Below are 14,098 nucleotides of genomic sequence, written 5' to 3'. Positions count from 1 at the left end.
CCTTTCACCTACGTTCTCAACCAATTGTCTCTCACAGATGGCTGCCAATCCGTGCGCGACCCTTCTCACGAGCCGACCTATCCCAGCGTGGCTCCATTGACGTCACACTCATATGTACTGCGGCTGACAAAGTCTTGGGGCTTGCCCTCCCGAATTCTCATCCACACGAACTAATGCAAAAATTGCAAGCACTAATCAAAAAACAAAGACCAAAAACAAATCTGTTGGTTTACTACAGGAAAGGTAACACAATCGCTTCAGAAACCTTATGGATTTTTCACTGGTGGCTCTTCCTGTACTTCCTTCTTTCTCGGTCTCCCAGATTTGCAAGCAAAATTCGACCCGCAAATTTTACTCTCAAATGATCAATGGGTCTGTCCTAGTGCACATAGGACTCGCCAAATCTCAGTCTAAATTTTTCTTTCACTCACGTTACTCACACTCTGACTTGTTGACCACACCTGATCAACCTACTAAACCAGACAGATTACAACGTAAAACCAAGTGTCTCATACACTTTTCAATATACTCCGGAGTCTTAGACGACGCAGGGTCCGTACATCCACAACCATGTGGACAATATTTGAGCACAAAGCGCCACACACATATGAAGTTCGACAACTTCCCTACTCTCATACTGCAGAGGACGCACACTCCTTCTATAACTTAATTTGGATTACGCAAACTCCCTAAAACCCTCACAAACTTCACAATTCACCTGCAATTTGCATAAGCTGTGCAAGCGCAACCTACTTCACTCATACTGTCACTAGAACGCCGAGAACATCCCCAAACAACCATTAGCAGGATCAAGGATCTGGGAAAGTCATTTCTGGACTTAAGGGAACATTTTCTCTCCAATTAGCATCATTGAAAAATTAAATCCAAATCTCAATAATAATGAATTCTGCTAACACCTCTGAGACCTTCAATCCTGCTACTATCTCTGTTATAAGCTCTTAAGGAGATAAACCATTACCTCTCTTACCACCTCTGTTAATACATGTTACTTTGTACCGGACGTCTATGATAAGCTCTTAAGGAGACTAACCATCTGTCTGCTACCATGTCTGCTAGTGCGCCTGACCTTAATAAGTAAACTTACAAGGGGACGCGAATAGGTCAATTAACCTTTTGACTCGCAATTAAGATGTTCTTTCCATAGCTCCAGTACATAATCAATAATCAATAAACAATAGTCAATAATCATTAGCAATCAATAACATCAATAATCAACGGAGTCAGAAATTGTCACGCACCATGACCTTTCAGTCATAAATAACAATACCTTTTATTAAAAGTTAGAATATTGATTTCTCTATATTAACAATGCTAAGGTCATGTAGATTAGTCTCAAAATCAAATGAAACATATATAGAAACAATACTGGCTGTCCAAAGCGGCAGAAGAAACATAATCTAATCAACACTTGAACTGCAACACATTCTAAAGATATGGTGCAAATCAATAACAAATTCAACTGCGTCAAAGGGATTTCATACATTAGGTTTAGCAGAGAAATTCATCAAGCATTAATCCCTATTAGAATGATTTCATTAGTGGGGATCCTTAACTAACATCAGATTAGCATCAGCATGTTGGGCTTCATGCAAAACAATTTAGCAACACAAATGTGGAAAACATCTAACTATAGCTCTATCAAAACAGTGCAGTTGGTACCTAGGAAGAAAAAGCAAATGCATAGCATTCAACAGTCTGGATCATAATACCTGTCCTCAGGGTGGATCAGCAAGCAGAGTCAGACTTCGTCCTCAGGCCATCAGTCGATCAACAAGGCATCAGGATTCAGCATCAAAGTTCAGAACATGCAAAGTCTCTAAGCATTAATGTTAAGCATGTTTCTTGTCAGACGCAATATGGGCAAGAATGAGCTGTCTTCTCACAGTGTAATCCCATTAAGTCAAAACTGCTAAAACTACCTCCCAAATTCCTATTGGTCAGTTAATCGTATGTTCACACTCTGTCCAATAAAACTAAAACTCCAAATCTATGAATTCTACTATTACTACGTTCACATGTCATTGATTGGTTTGTCTCGCAGTGTCCTCATCATCCGGCTTGTCAGGTAACAAGGTGTTGCAGATTCCACTCTAGTCAATATCTCCATTGTTCTTCTCCTGAGAAAGTCAGTCTCATGCACATTACACACAAAATGTTGCATTAGCAGGAACATCATCTTCTAGCAGTCGGTTCTTGTGAGAAGGCTTTCCGTTATGAGCACATTTAAACAATACAAATCACAGTTTAACTCTCTAGGACAGCCATTTTATTAAACGCAAGAAAGACAGCTTTTACAATGAGGTCTGGCAAGTAGGCCATGGCACTCGCTAAGTTAAGGCCTACAATTAATAAAGCTAAAGCTTACTGCATAACCCTTAATATGGCATATTACTACATTAATCTAACAAATGCTCAACATTTCATATTATTAAATCATTGATTAGTACATTTTGTTAACATTGGTGGCCATTCTTCGTAATCACATTTTCAAATGTGTGCATTATTTTTCTATGTTATTACATTTTCTACACAAACCTATTGTTCAGAATACATAAATACTCATTAATCATTTTTATTAAAACACCTGTGCTAGCACCACTAACATGCACTGAATACAAACTGCCACCCTGAATGTTCCATAAAGTCAATTCAGAAGTGAATGAGAGTAACCCAAATGAATGCACGGGAGAAATGCAACCCTGGTTGAAGCTATTTACAGTCTACCCACAAGGGATAGAATCAATGCTGGAAATGGAAGTAAATCCATAAATTGGGGGTGGGGGGGTGGTCAAGGTGTGGAAGAGGAAAGGGGGTGGCAGACAGGCAGCATGTATAGATAGATAGATAGATAGATAGATAGATAGATAGATAGATAGATAGATAGATAGATAGATAATCACCCTCGCTACCTGCAGGTTTGTGCCTGCCCCAAAGGAATAGCAGGCAACAAGCATGCGCAGCGGAATTATGTCCAGGGGTCGGAAAATGTCGCAGGACAAATTCAGCATGCTTCCATGGGTTGGACCGGATTCCAGATCAGACCCAGAAATAGCTGCCAGAACAGAGATCTGGCAGGTTCCCCCAACTTTCCAGCACTGAGCACTGGACAGAATGCAGACATAATATATATAGAAGTCCACACAATTAGCGTTTTATTATCCGCATAATTTGCGTTTCCTTATGCACGATTTGGTTCTCTGTTTGTTTATATTCCAGTGACTAAATAAAGTAGATCGATTAAACGTCAATTTATGTTTCCACCTGTTCTGTACTATTACTTGTACTATAGGGTGGTGTTTTTGTGTTTGAGTCTTTGCGTTATTGTTTACTTTTCGGTTATTATTTGAAATAAGGTTTAACGTGTTTTCACATCATCAATATTTTGGATCTGTAAGAAAAACCGAAGCACCATTGCGCTGTACTGGAAAAACAAGTTATTTAGAAGAATCACATAAGGGAAGTTACACCTTTTTATAGGAAACAAGGATAGGCAGACTAACATCTATACTGACAACAATGTTGGTGTGAGAGCATTGGTACCACTAGATGCTAAAGAGCTTAAACAAGTAATACGAGGCCCTGTGATGTATACGCGGATATTCCTCTGCTCCTCTATTTACACGCCTCCTCCTTCTTCGCGAACCGTGTGATCTGGTTTCCATGGGAACGGCTCACTAGCTCCTCCCCTACTGATGTGAGAAGCCATCTGTGTGTACGTCACTTCCGGTGTGGGTGGCACAAGTGCAGAAATTAGTCTGTAGAACTCAGGAAGAGTTGAAGGCGGAAGTGCTGAGGATCTCGATCGACATGAGCTGGTGAGGAGGGAGAACCGCCCCTTGGGGAACAATCACAGTCACAGGAAGCGTTTGCTGTAGTTTAATGGTAGCTATAGAGTGATCCCCCCATTTTCTCTTTCACGGTCGCCTCTGGTGATGATAGGCTCCCACTGACTTCCTATAAGTCAGCATCACCACAGTGATCCTCAGTAGCACCAACCTCACAGCCCAGTACTTAACAGCGGTTTACTCCCTGTTACTAATGCCTCCTTATATCGCCCACCAACCTGTAATTAACCACCCTGATTACCCAGATATTACTCATACCCTGACCACTTCCTGGTCAGCCACCCCCTGCCCTCTACTCTTCATCCGCCCCCTACGTGGGTACTAAGACAGCGTAGATATGGGAGTGCAATGAAGTCAGGTAAATCTTGCGTCACACAGTGCATTGACGCAAGCTATATTTGTTGTCCTTTTGGGTCCCTAGGGTAAATCCAAAAGGGTATACTTAAAATGCCAAAAGGAAACCTGTATTAAGCGCTTATCAATACTTTTGAAATACATTTTTGTTTTATTTATTTTTATTTGAGGGGTTAGGATACTGGTCAAATAAAAATAAAAAACAATCTTCTTTATAGCACACACTGCTGTCTGACTTGCTACCAGGTATTAAAACAATCTTGACAGACTATGGACCTGAACTTTCCTAGTGTTGAAACCTAGAATAGATCCGTCTCCTGGTTCCAAAGAATGTAAACTAGACCCCCATCTCTTGCCCAGGCGAACCACCCTACAAATTACTTATTGCTTGTGTCAATTTGGATCTGTTAACATTTAATCTAGCGCTTATTATCCCATTTGAGTTGCTGAACCATTTGCCTACTTTGGTAGTATACAGTTATGTGTTAGAAGTGTGGTTGGGAAGACCATTGTATTAGTTTTGATTCTATGTGGAATTGTCTCGCGATGATCCTCAAGATGCAGTTATCGTGGTATGGGGCGCAACACTTAGCAATGTGATTGATGGGTGAAGAAGTGTAAGATAGGAGTATGGGGTATGGTTTTTAGTATGTTAGCTTTGAACACCTGTGCAAGCCCCCTTGTGATATTTGCTGTGTGGGTAGTCATGCACAAGCACAATGCCGCGTTCGTGCCCACTTGTAGTGTACAAATGTTTATTAATAAATACTATTTAATTAATTGTGCAAGCATGACTCCAGCTGAACTATCAGCAGGCTTACAAGGGAGTGCACTGTGAGATTTTACATGCATTGCTGAAATCAATAAACAACTCTTGTTTTACTTCACTGATGACATGATCATGGTGATGTCTGCTGTTACGTTATATCTCTTCACACTGGTGACGAGCGGGTTACTTTCTTCATACGGGTACAGAAAATATGGAGTCACTACTCCCAGTCGCAATGGCATACGGATTGTTTAAATGAGATTGGTTGCAGTGGTTATAAACACACCTTTTATTGGCTACATGGTTTGACTTCTACCTTGCAGAGCTTTGATTGCTGTTTCCTGTTGTATAACCATCGCTCATTGGGTGGAGCGTGTTTTGGTTAAATCACACAGTTTACACCATCGGTTGGAAGTCGGCAACCCATTCACACGCCCAGTAGGAAGTGGGAGTTTTATTAATTTTGTGTACAGGAACTGTAGCGTGTTTTCGGTGAATCTCCCAACTTTTCTTTATATTAGTGGACATAACGCTCCATGTTCCTGGCAACACACACATGGTGTATAAAAATTAACACTTGAACCACAGCATGTTTGAGGTGATGTGCACACCGGTTATATCTTGAATACTATACAGTGTGCTGCTTACACACACACACACATTTGATATGAAGTACTGCTACTAGGAATCCACCGTGCATTACCATCTGAGGTTATGCACGCACCAAAATGTAACATATATCACATGTGACTTTCTACGTTATTTGAGAGTACTTTCACACATTGTTTAATTTACTATTTTTCCATTATGGCTGGAATTGTACCCTTACAATCCTTTCTTACCATATCTGATGAACAACCTATGGATTGGGAAACGTGGGAGGACATGTTCTTAGCTTATGTTGCAGTATTAGAAGAGTGGGATTGCAGCGTAGAATGGAAGCTTTCTTTATTTAAACACTGTTTGGGTGGTTGTGGTCTCAAAGAATTCAAGAACTTACCTTTACTCATTAATCCTGGCTTACTAGATGTTTTTCTGTATGCGTCTAAAACAATACACATTAGGTATGGAAAAAACAAATATTGTCATGTTTTAAGTTTTGCTCAAGGAAGCAAGATGTGGATGAACCCATAGAAATGTAAGATTTCAGAGCAAATCCCCCAGTCTACGTTATCAGTAATACAGGGAACGCTGAGGATGAAGAATTAGATGATTTTTCAAGCATGCTCAAAACTAAATTTTGCAATGTCTTTAGTGACACATTGGGTGAAGATTGTGGATTCAAACATTGTATTTAAACTATGTGACAAGTTTGTATCCACCAGCACAAGATGTTCCATTATCCTACAGAGAGAAGTAAAAAATAAATGTTGTGTGATTTATGCAATGATGGCACTATTGAGTTTTCTCCATGGGTATCTCCAGTTGTGATTTCAGTCAAACCTTCTGGGGAATTGAGTTTATGTGTAGACCTGCACAGTCTTAACAGTGCAGTTTGGGTGGATGCCCATCGTCTATCCAACTTGCATAAGATGGTTACAACATCAGCAGGTGCACAAGTTTTTTCAACATTGGACCTAGCAAGCTCCTACCACCGAGTCAAATTGGATGAGAAGTCAAAAAATCTTACAACATTTATCACTCTAGAAGGGTTATTTAGGTATTGCCGGATGCGTTTTGGACTAGTAAGTGCTGCACCTGTATTCCAGAGATTAATGAAGGAAACTCTAGAAGGCATATCAGGAGTGATCACCTTTTAAGATGCTATTTTAGTTTTTGGACAGAATACATAAGAGCATGATGCAAATTTAAAAAATGTTTTCTTAGCCTTGTCAGCTAAGAGTCTTACATCGAGGCTCAATAAGTTTCAATTCAGAAAACATCAAGTAGAGTATCTTGGGCATCTTATCGGTGGAACAGGTATCAAACCAAAATGTGTACCTGTGGAGAGTATTCTGAAAGCTCCTGTTCCCACAAACAAAGAGCAATTAGTTCCTTTCCATGGGTTAACTGGATTCTATGCAAAATGTATACCAAATTATGCTGCTGAAGTCGACCCATTCAGGTGTCTACTCAAAAAGAATGCAAAGTTTTAATGGAGTGATAACATGACAACAGATTTCACAAAATTGAAACAGATGACCGCTGATGCGCCTTGTCTTTAACCTTTTGATGTGGAGAAAGAATGTGTTGTGCCAGACGATGCGAGGGGAAGTGGATTAGGAGGTATACTTATGCAAAGAGAATATGGCAACAAATTAATTTTATCATGTGCCTCAACAGCACTACGGGAAGCAGAGAAACATTACTCTGACATAGAACTAGAGTTAATGGTAAGCTGAACATTTTAGACCCATGTTGTGGGGAACTAGAGTCATAATCAAAATGGACCACAAACCATTAGTAAGTACATCTGATGTCTCCAGGAGGAGCTTGTACTATGACAGCAAGACTAGCCAGGTTAGCATCTAGGTTACAGGCTTTTCACTACACAATAGAATATGTTCCAGGTAAAAATAACATAGATGCTGACTGCATGTCAAGGCTACCGGTATGTGGAGAGAATTTGGTTAATGGTGCTAAAAATGAAATGTGAGGTGGCATTTACTTTACACAATATTAACTAGATTGGATTAGAGCATCCTGTTATTAAACCAGCGCATAAGGGTGAAAATGTAGTGATTTTAAATAAATAGGGAATACATAGGGAAGAAGCATATCATCAACGAAATGATACATCAAATTATGAAAAGCTGCAAGAGAACCCCATTAAAGACCTGACAGTAGAACTACACGAAATTTTAAATATGTGGTTTAATGAGGGTCCACTGGACAATAATGAAGTACAATTTTTAAAAAGCTAAACACCTGTAATCCCTTTGGCATATTTAATACCTTAAATACACAAAAGTCTTTAAAAACCACCAGGAAGACCAATAATTTCCAGCTATCTGTCATTATATGAGAATTTTTCAATGTATGTGGATCCCTATTTAGCTCCTTTGGTTTCTACATTAGGCTCCTACATAAAGGATACAGGTGACTTTCTGAGAAGCTTGGCAGAAACAGACTGACAAGCAGGTTACTCAGTGAAAACCACTGACGTGGTCTCATTATTCACCTCTACTGATCATGAAATTGGCCTGCAGGAAATTAAATATTTCCTACATCAGAAAACAAAGAATCGGAGCATCCTCAGATGCTACTACAAATAATTGAGATATGTTTAGCAAACAATGTGTTTCTTTTCAATCTCCAAATGTATAAGCAAAAACGCGGGACAGCCATAGCAATTTCTTTCTTTGCAAGCTACACAAATCTCACTATGGGGTGATGGGAAAGAGAGGTAGCTTGGAGAGAGGGAAATAAACAATATATGGAGAAAGTAGTCCCAAGGCTCTGGTTTATCGACTCTCTGTTTCTGATCTGGACACCCAGTGTGGCTGAAAATACTATAAATTTTGTTTGATGTAAATAAGGTAGATTGGTCATAAACTTTCAGTTTGTTAAAGATTCTTGAAATAAAGTTGTGAAATGTGGAAAATATAAGTAAATAATTTAGAAATTAAACAAATAATTGCAATATATATTAAAAACTTGCTTATAAAACATGTTTAAAGATGGCCGTAGGAGTGGAGATATAGAAACTAGCGTCCGAGGCCCGTCATTTAGGCTGATCGATTTCTTGCTGTTTATGTTTGTAAATAAATAGAAATGAAAGTATGGGCAATGTAATGCCCGTGAACAAGGGAACAACGGTTCCCGAAACGCGTCGGGTGAATGCTTTTCTTTTCTTTTGCCATGTAAAGTAAAATAAACTTGATCTGAAGGCAGCTGTGACCGAGGCGTTATCCTTTTTGCAAAAGAAACGGTGTGTGTGTGTATGTAGATAGATATATATATATATGTGTGTGTGTGTGTGTGTGTGTGTATATATATATTGTTTATTGAAGGGGAGATGTGTTGTGCTGGTAGTCGTGCACGAGCGCAATGCTGTGTTCGTGTCCACATGTAGTATACAAATGTTTATTATCAAATACTATTGTATACATTGCATGAGCATGACACAGGTGGTGTCAGGTTCACGTGTTGATTGATTAATGCTGTGTTGGATGTATATTGATTTTATGAAACTGGGAGTGTGCAGGGAATGTGGGGCGAGGATATAAGTGGGCGGCTTTACTAACAACGGCCATGTGAGGGAACGCTCTGTGAGAGGTTACATGCATCGCTCGAACCAATAAACAACTCTTGTTTTACTTCACAGTTGACATGATCATTGCAGCGTCTGCTGACCTTCTACCTCTTCACAATATTTATTGTATTTCTTATGGCTACTGCACTGCGTTGTCAATTCTGAGATTTTAGTTTAATGTTTATGATCTTGAGCAGGCATAGATTTGAGGGGAAGATGTTACTATCATCCCATATATGATTTTCATTGTGAGATGTGAAGCATCCTACTATTTAGCTCACAGCAGTATATGGTAGATATCTTCAGATATTTTAATCCTGTTCAGCTGGTGATGGGTCATTTACTCCTGTGGAATTGTACAGTATTGGTTTATCGACAGAAAATGAATGGATTCTATAAGTGTAGTAGGGTCAAGCAGGATTAAGAAATTATTCAGCAGCCTGCTTTGTTTGTGCCTTCCCTTAATTTTTAATTTTATCTTGGTAAGTGACTTTGTGTGTCAGTTGTCTGTGTTGAGGTTGTTCAGTTACTGCGTTGTTTTTAGATAAGTTGTGTGATTTAGATATGGTGGTTAGATTTGTTGTTCATTGAGCTATATGAGTTGACTATGTGTTGCTATGAGTTCTCCTTAGACCTTGTGTAGTGTTGACTAATAGATATTGAGGCTGTGGATAACTGTGCCTTGTGGAGTTGGCAGTGTGTCACTATGGTTGCTGCTGATGTCAGAATGATGATAGTGGTTTGGGGGTGATTTTTTTTCCTTGCAGAATTGGAGGTGGATTGAACCTCAACTATTTTTTTCGTTAGTTGATGTAAATGTAATTTTAGCCAAGTGGCTAGTAGTTGTTTTGGTTAGTTGTGATTGTACATGAAGGAGCAATTATTATTCAAGGTTTATTTACCTAGGTATTTCTTAATTAGGTGGTATGATGGATCTTGGTGCAGGCCTGGAACACAGTGCCCTTTTTTGTTTGTATTGCTAGAATTTACCTTTTAAGTATAATAGTCATTTTCCTTAGGAGGCTCTGTTGATGAGGCAGAGTGCCTTGAACATTGCTCTAACTACTGGTAGCCAGCAGAGTGATTGCAGGATTGGAATCATATGTTCTTTTGGGTGGAGGTTTTTAAGGAGTCTTGTGGCAGTGTTTTGGATTAGCTGTATTTTCCATATGAGGACACTGCGAGCACCAGGCTATATATAGGCTGTTGGCGTTTCAAGCACGGTGATCACAAGTATGAGAATGTATTGTATATTGTGTTGGTATTCATGATGTGGGAGGAGGTGTCAGTCTTTTCATTGTGTTTAAGTGCCTACTTATCTTCCAAGTATTTATTGCGCAAAGGCACTTGTCAAAAGTTGAATTATAGATATCATTTGGGCCACCAGTATTTAGAATGGTTTGCATTTTATAACAAGTGAGTTTAATATACAAGTTGGAAACCTTTTGGAATTCCCAGAATTAGAACTAGAAGGGTCAAGCTGCTATTTATTTGAAAAATCTTGTAAATTATGGGAGTCCCACAGTGGTGAATCTACAGTATTTCTACAAAACCTTAGCTATATTGTGTGAGCAAAATTAGTGGTATTGATTGCATCCTTCATATATGTGTGTGGGTGTGTGTGTGTATATATATTCAGCTGAAAGGCATTTTAAAGGGAACCACAGTTTTGTGACACTGTTATACTTGCAATTAGTAAAGGAATGCATCCATTGTCTGGTGGACAACATATCTTAGTAACAATTTATTTTTCTGAACATTCTCCGCAGATAATTTGTTGAAAGTCAATGTAAACTGGCATTTCAGAAAAGTGACTTTGGATAAACAAGCATTTGCAATGCAATGGGTCGCATGTTTGCTCGAGTTAGAGCTGTTAACATTGTAAATCCCCAAATTGACTTTTCTTGCCACTTAAATTGAAAATGAAAAGTAAAACAGTTGACATAAGCAAGCCGATTCAAAGCGCCATAACCGCCAAGAGCATTAGCGCGAAGGAGAGACGCAAAAGAAGAAATAAGTTTGCTTGCAGTCAAATGTATTGGCAGAAGTGCAATTATCCATGTAACAGGGTCGATGTCCAAGGCGGTAACCAAACCGCCTCAAAGAGGGACAAGCGTAAAGCATTTACCAATGATAACAAAGTATTTTTTAAAGGCAAGCTCACAAATGAGTGATAGTGATAGGCATGGGGTGGGCGTGGTTAAAAGCCCACAGATAGATTACAACAGGTTATAGTGCTTGCACGTTCGTCCTAAAAAGATGTTAAAATCCTCCCCCCAAAATTAACTGTCTAATTTGAATGATGTGTGTTCTGTTCTCATAGCTTTGTTCCGGCACATCACATAGCACATCTTTGGAACCTTAACTCTTCCGGTGACCCCTTTTGAATCCCTCCATCTCTTCTTCAGGCTGACATTAAGATTTTCTACCCAGCTTGGGGCCCGCTTGAGCACTGCCATGGTAGCCCTGCTGTCAAAGGAAAGGTTACATCACATACAGTCTTCAGTCAGAACAGGACTCTGAATCTCTGTGGCTGCAAGAGTGGTCCACCTGAGGTGAAGGGAGGGAGGGATAGAAATTGTAGCAAGGACAAAGCTGTGGGAAGAGACCAGGGGGCATAGCGGTTATGTCCCACCTAATTCCAATAGTGGTTGCTCCCATCCCCTGAGAGCCCATTCTGCTTAGCCACCCCCTGATCTCTGTGCTCGGCTTCTTGAGCACTCCTGTAGAAACAGCTGTCCCTGGTTCCTTAGAGAGCAGCTACCCCTTTGAACACCACCAAACCCCCACTGACTGGTCACCTGTCAGCACCCTCAGTAGTCAGATCCTGCTATCCTCTAACTTGACAACTGAACCAGAATAATCAGACACAGCCTGTCCGCCACTGATTGGCTTGTGCTTACCCCTAGCAACCCACGTTCCCAAATCCTGCAACCCAACTCTCAGTGATTAGCCAAATCCTTACCTCAACCTGGGAACTCCGCCTACCCTTCCTACTGATTGGCCATGCTTTAGACCCATCTATCAACTCCCCTGTTCCCTCTAGTGATCTCTTAAGGTAAGCCTCACCTGTAGTAATCAGACATGTCAGACCCTAAGTAATCAGCATCCCACTCATCAGCCCATTAGCTACCCATTCACCCCCTTTCACTGATAACTCTTTTCCACTGATCAGTCTTATAGTTACCAGTGATCAGCCACCTCCTACCCTAGAAAGTGTTAATGTTGCCCCGTTGTAGACATCAGTCATGTTCTGAGCCTCTATTAACAAGCCACCATTTGAACCTCTCAGTGGTCAGACCTTTGCACGTAGACCTTTCCTAATGTCAGAACCTCACAGGATGTTTGTCTCACCATAAAATAGTCAAATAGAGAGCATTGGGCCTCGTGCACCTAACCAGGACATTGTCCGTCAATCTTCCATCAAGTTTACACCTACTTTCTTCATAGAAGATTTTGTCAAGCTTCTGGCCACTGCAGCAAGCAGTCAGATTTGTTGTAACAGACAAAGAAGTTTCAAGATCTCACATTTTACATCCTTCAAATGTTTCTGGCAAGCAGCAATCTGTAATTTGTGTGGTGAAGCTAACACTAACTTATAGGGCCCTGTCCAAAAGGCCTGATTTGCTCTAAGTCTCAGCATGCTATACATGTGTGTTCATTTTTTATTTCTGGCTCTGTGATCAGCCCCCCCCCCCCCCCCAGCCATCTGCTCCACCTGATGAGGTAGCTGCTCCTGTGGCCTGTCAGTGGTCAGCAGCTGGCTAACCCCCACCCATCTATGATCAACTGGTCGCCCCTTGGCCTGTCTCTGATCAGGCAAGCATATCACTGAGTCCTCTGATCAGTCAGCTCCCCCACCCTCTGATCAGGGGGTCACTCCCCTGGTCCATCTGTGATCACTTGGTTCCCCCACCTCACCCGGCCCATTCATGATCAGCAGGCTGCCTCCATGTCTTTGTGTCATCAGCCGCCCACCCTCTCCCATCTGGGATCCAATCACCCCCTCACAGTTGACCTTTCTATCCTCATATACCCTTGGCCCCATAGTGATCATTTTCCTCATGACCCTTGCCCTGCAAATAGCTACATTTTGACTACCCTGTTGACATCATTGCAATCATTTTCCCTTCTCTCACACCCCATGATCAAACTCATCCTGTATCCACAGTAATTTCCCTTTGTTTCTACCAGTTTGGACCTGCACAGAGCACGCTATAACCCCCTGTCTGTATTATCAGGAGGTGAGCTATGATCTCACTGCATCTTCAGGGGACTGCAATGCTGTCCTCAATGAGGCCTCCATAGGCTGCTGTAATCTACTTAGTAGACCCTTCAGAAGGCTGCTGAAACTTTTCACAGCACCCTCCCTTTGTCTGCTACAATTTCTTACATGCAGTGATGACCACTGTGGTGTGGTTACCTTGTTATGGGAGACAGGACTTAGCAGTGCACTGAATGAAAGGAGTGTGAGTAACAGACACACAATTCATGATTTTGATATCTGCTGGCAGCATTTGTTAGCTCCGCAGGTCCCCTTGTGGTATTTGGAGTTAGTAGAAGAGAAATTCCAGTCCTGTTTTTGTATTTGTTGCTGCATTAACCAAGCTGCTAATCTTGGGAGGCTGGGTGGATATTAGAAGGGTAGTGAGTGTCCAAGATCTGCCCATATGGACTGACACAGTCCTCCAAAGTGATCATTAGGTTGACCAGCGAAGGTCACAGCATATAGCTTGTTGGGCTATAAGCTAAGTTAAAAGTTCTCCTGTTGGCCAGCATTGTTTGGTGGATCATTCTCTAAAATGCCAGCTTTTGTAGTCTACTTCTCAAGTTGTAGTGGTACCAAGGGGTACTTACACTCTGCACCAGGTCCAGTTATCCCTTATTAGTGTAGAAGAGGTGTCTAGCAGCTTA

At 40.8% G+C, this 14,098-nt stretch overlaps 1 protein-coding gene across 2 annotated transcripts in view; it reads left to right on the top strand.

Moving 5' to 3' along the window:
* The first annotated feature begins 3,769 nt into the window (after positions 1-3,769).
* The window catches only part of BIN3 (bridging integrator 3), a 182,080-nt gene continuing 171,751 nt past the window's right edge, over positions 3,770-14,098 (top strand). Inside the window, exon 1 of one of the 2 annotated variants that reach the window (XM_069214055.1) lies at positions 3,770-3,836. In XM_069214055.1, coding sequence (XP_069070156.1) covers positions 3,829-3,836 — 8 coding nt within the window. In that variant the 5' untranslated portion in view covers positions 3,770-3,828. Of the gene's footprint in view, positions 3,904-14,098 lie in introns of both variants that reach the window. The other variant, XM_069214054.1, reaches the window with a different exon arrangement.

Source organism: Pleurodeles waltl, chromosome 11, assembly GCF_031143425.1.
Source record: "Pleurodeles waltl isolate 20211129_DDA chromosome 11, aPleWal1.hap1.20221129, whole genome shotgun sequence".
NCBI classification, from domain to species: domain Eukaryota; kingdom Metazoa; phylum Chordata; class Amphibia; order Caudata; family Salamandridae; genus Pleurodeles; species Pleurodeles waltl.
Note: the sequence above shows the minus strand (reverse complement) of the source record. Positions and strands in the feature narration are given on the sequence as shown.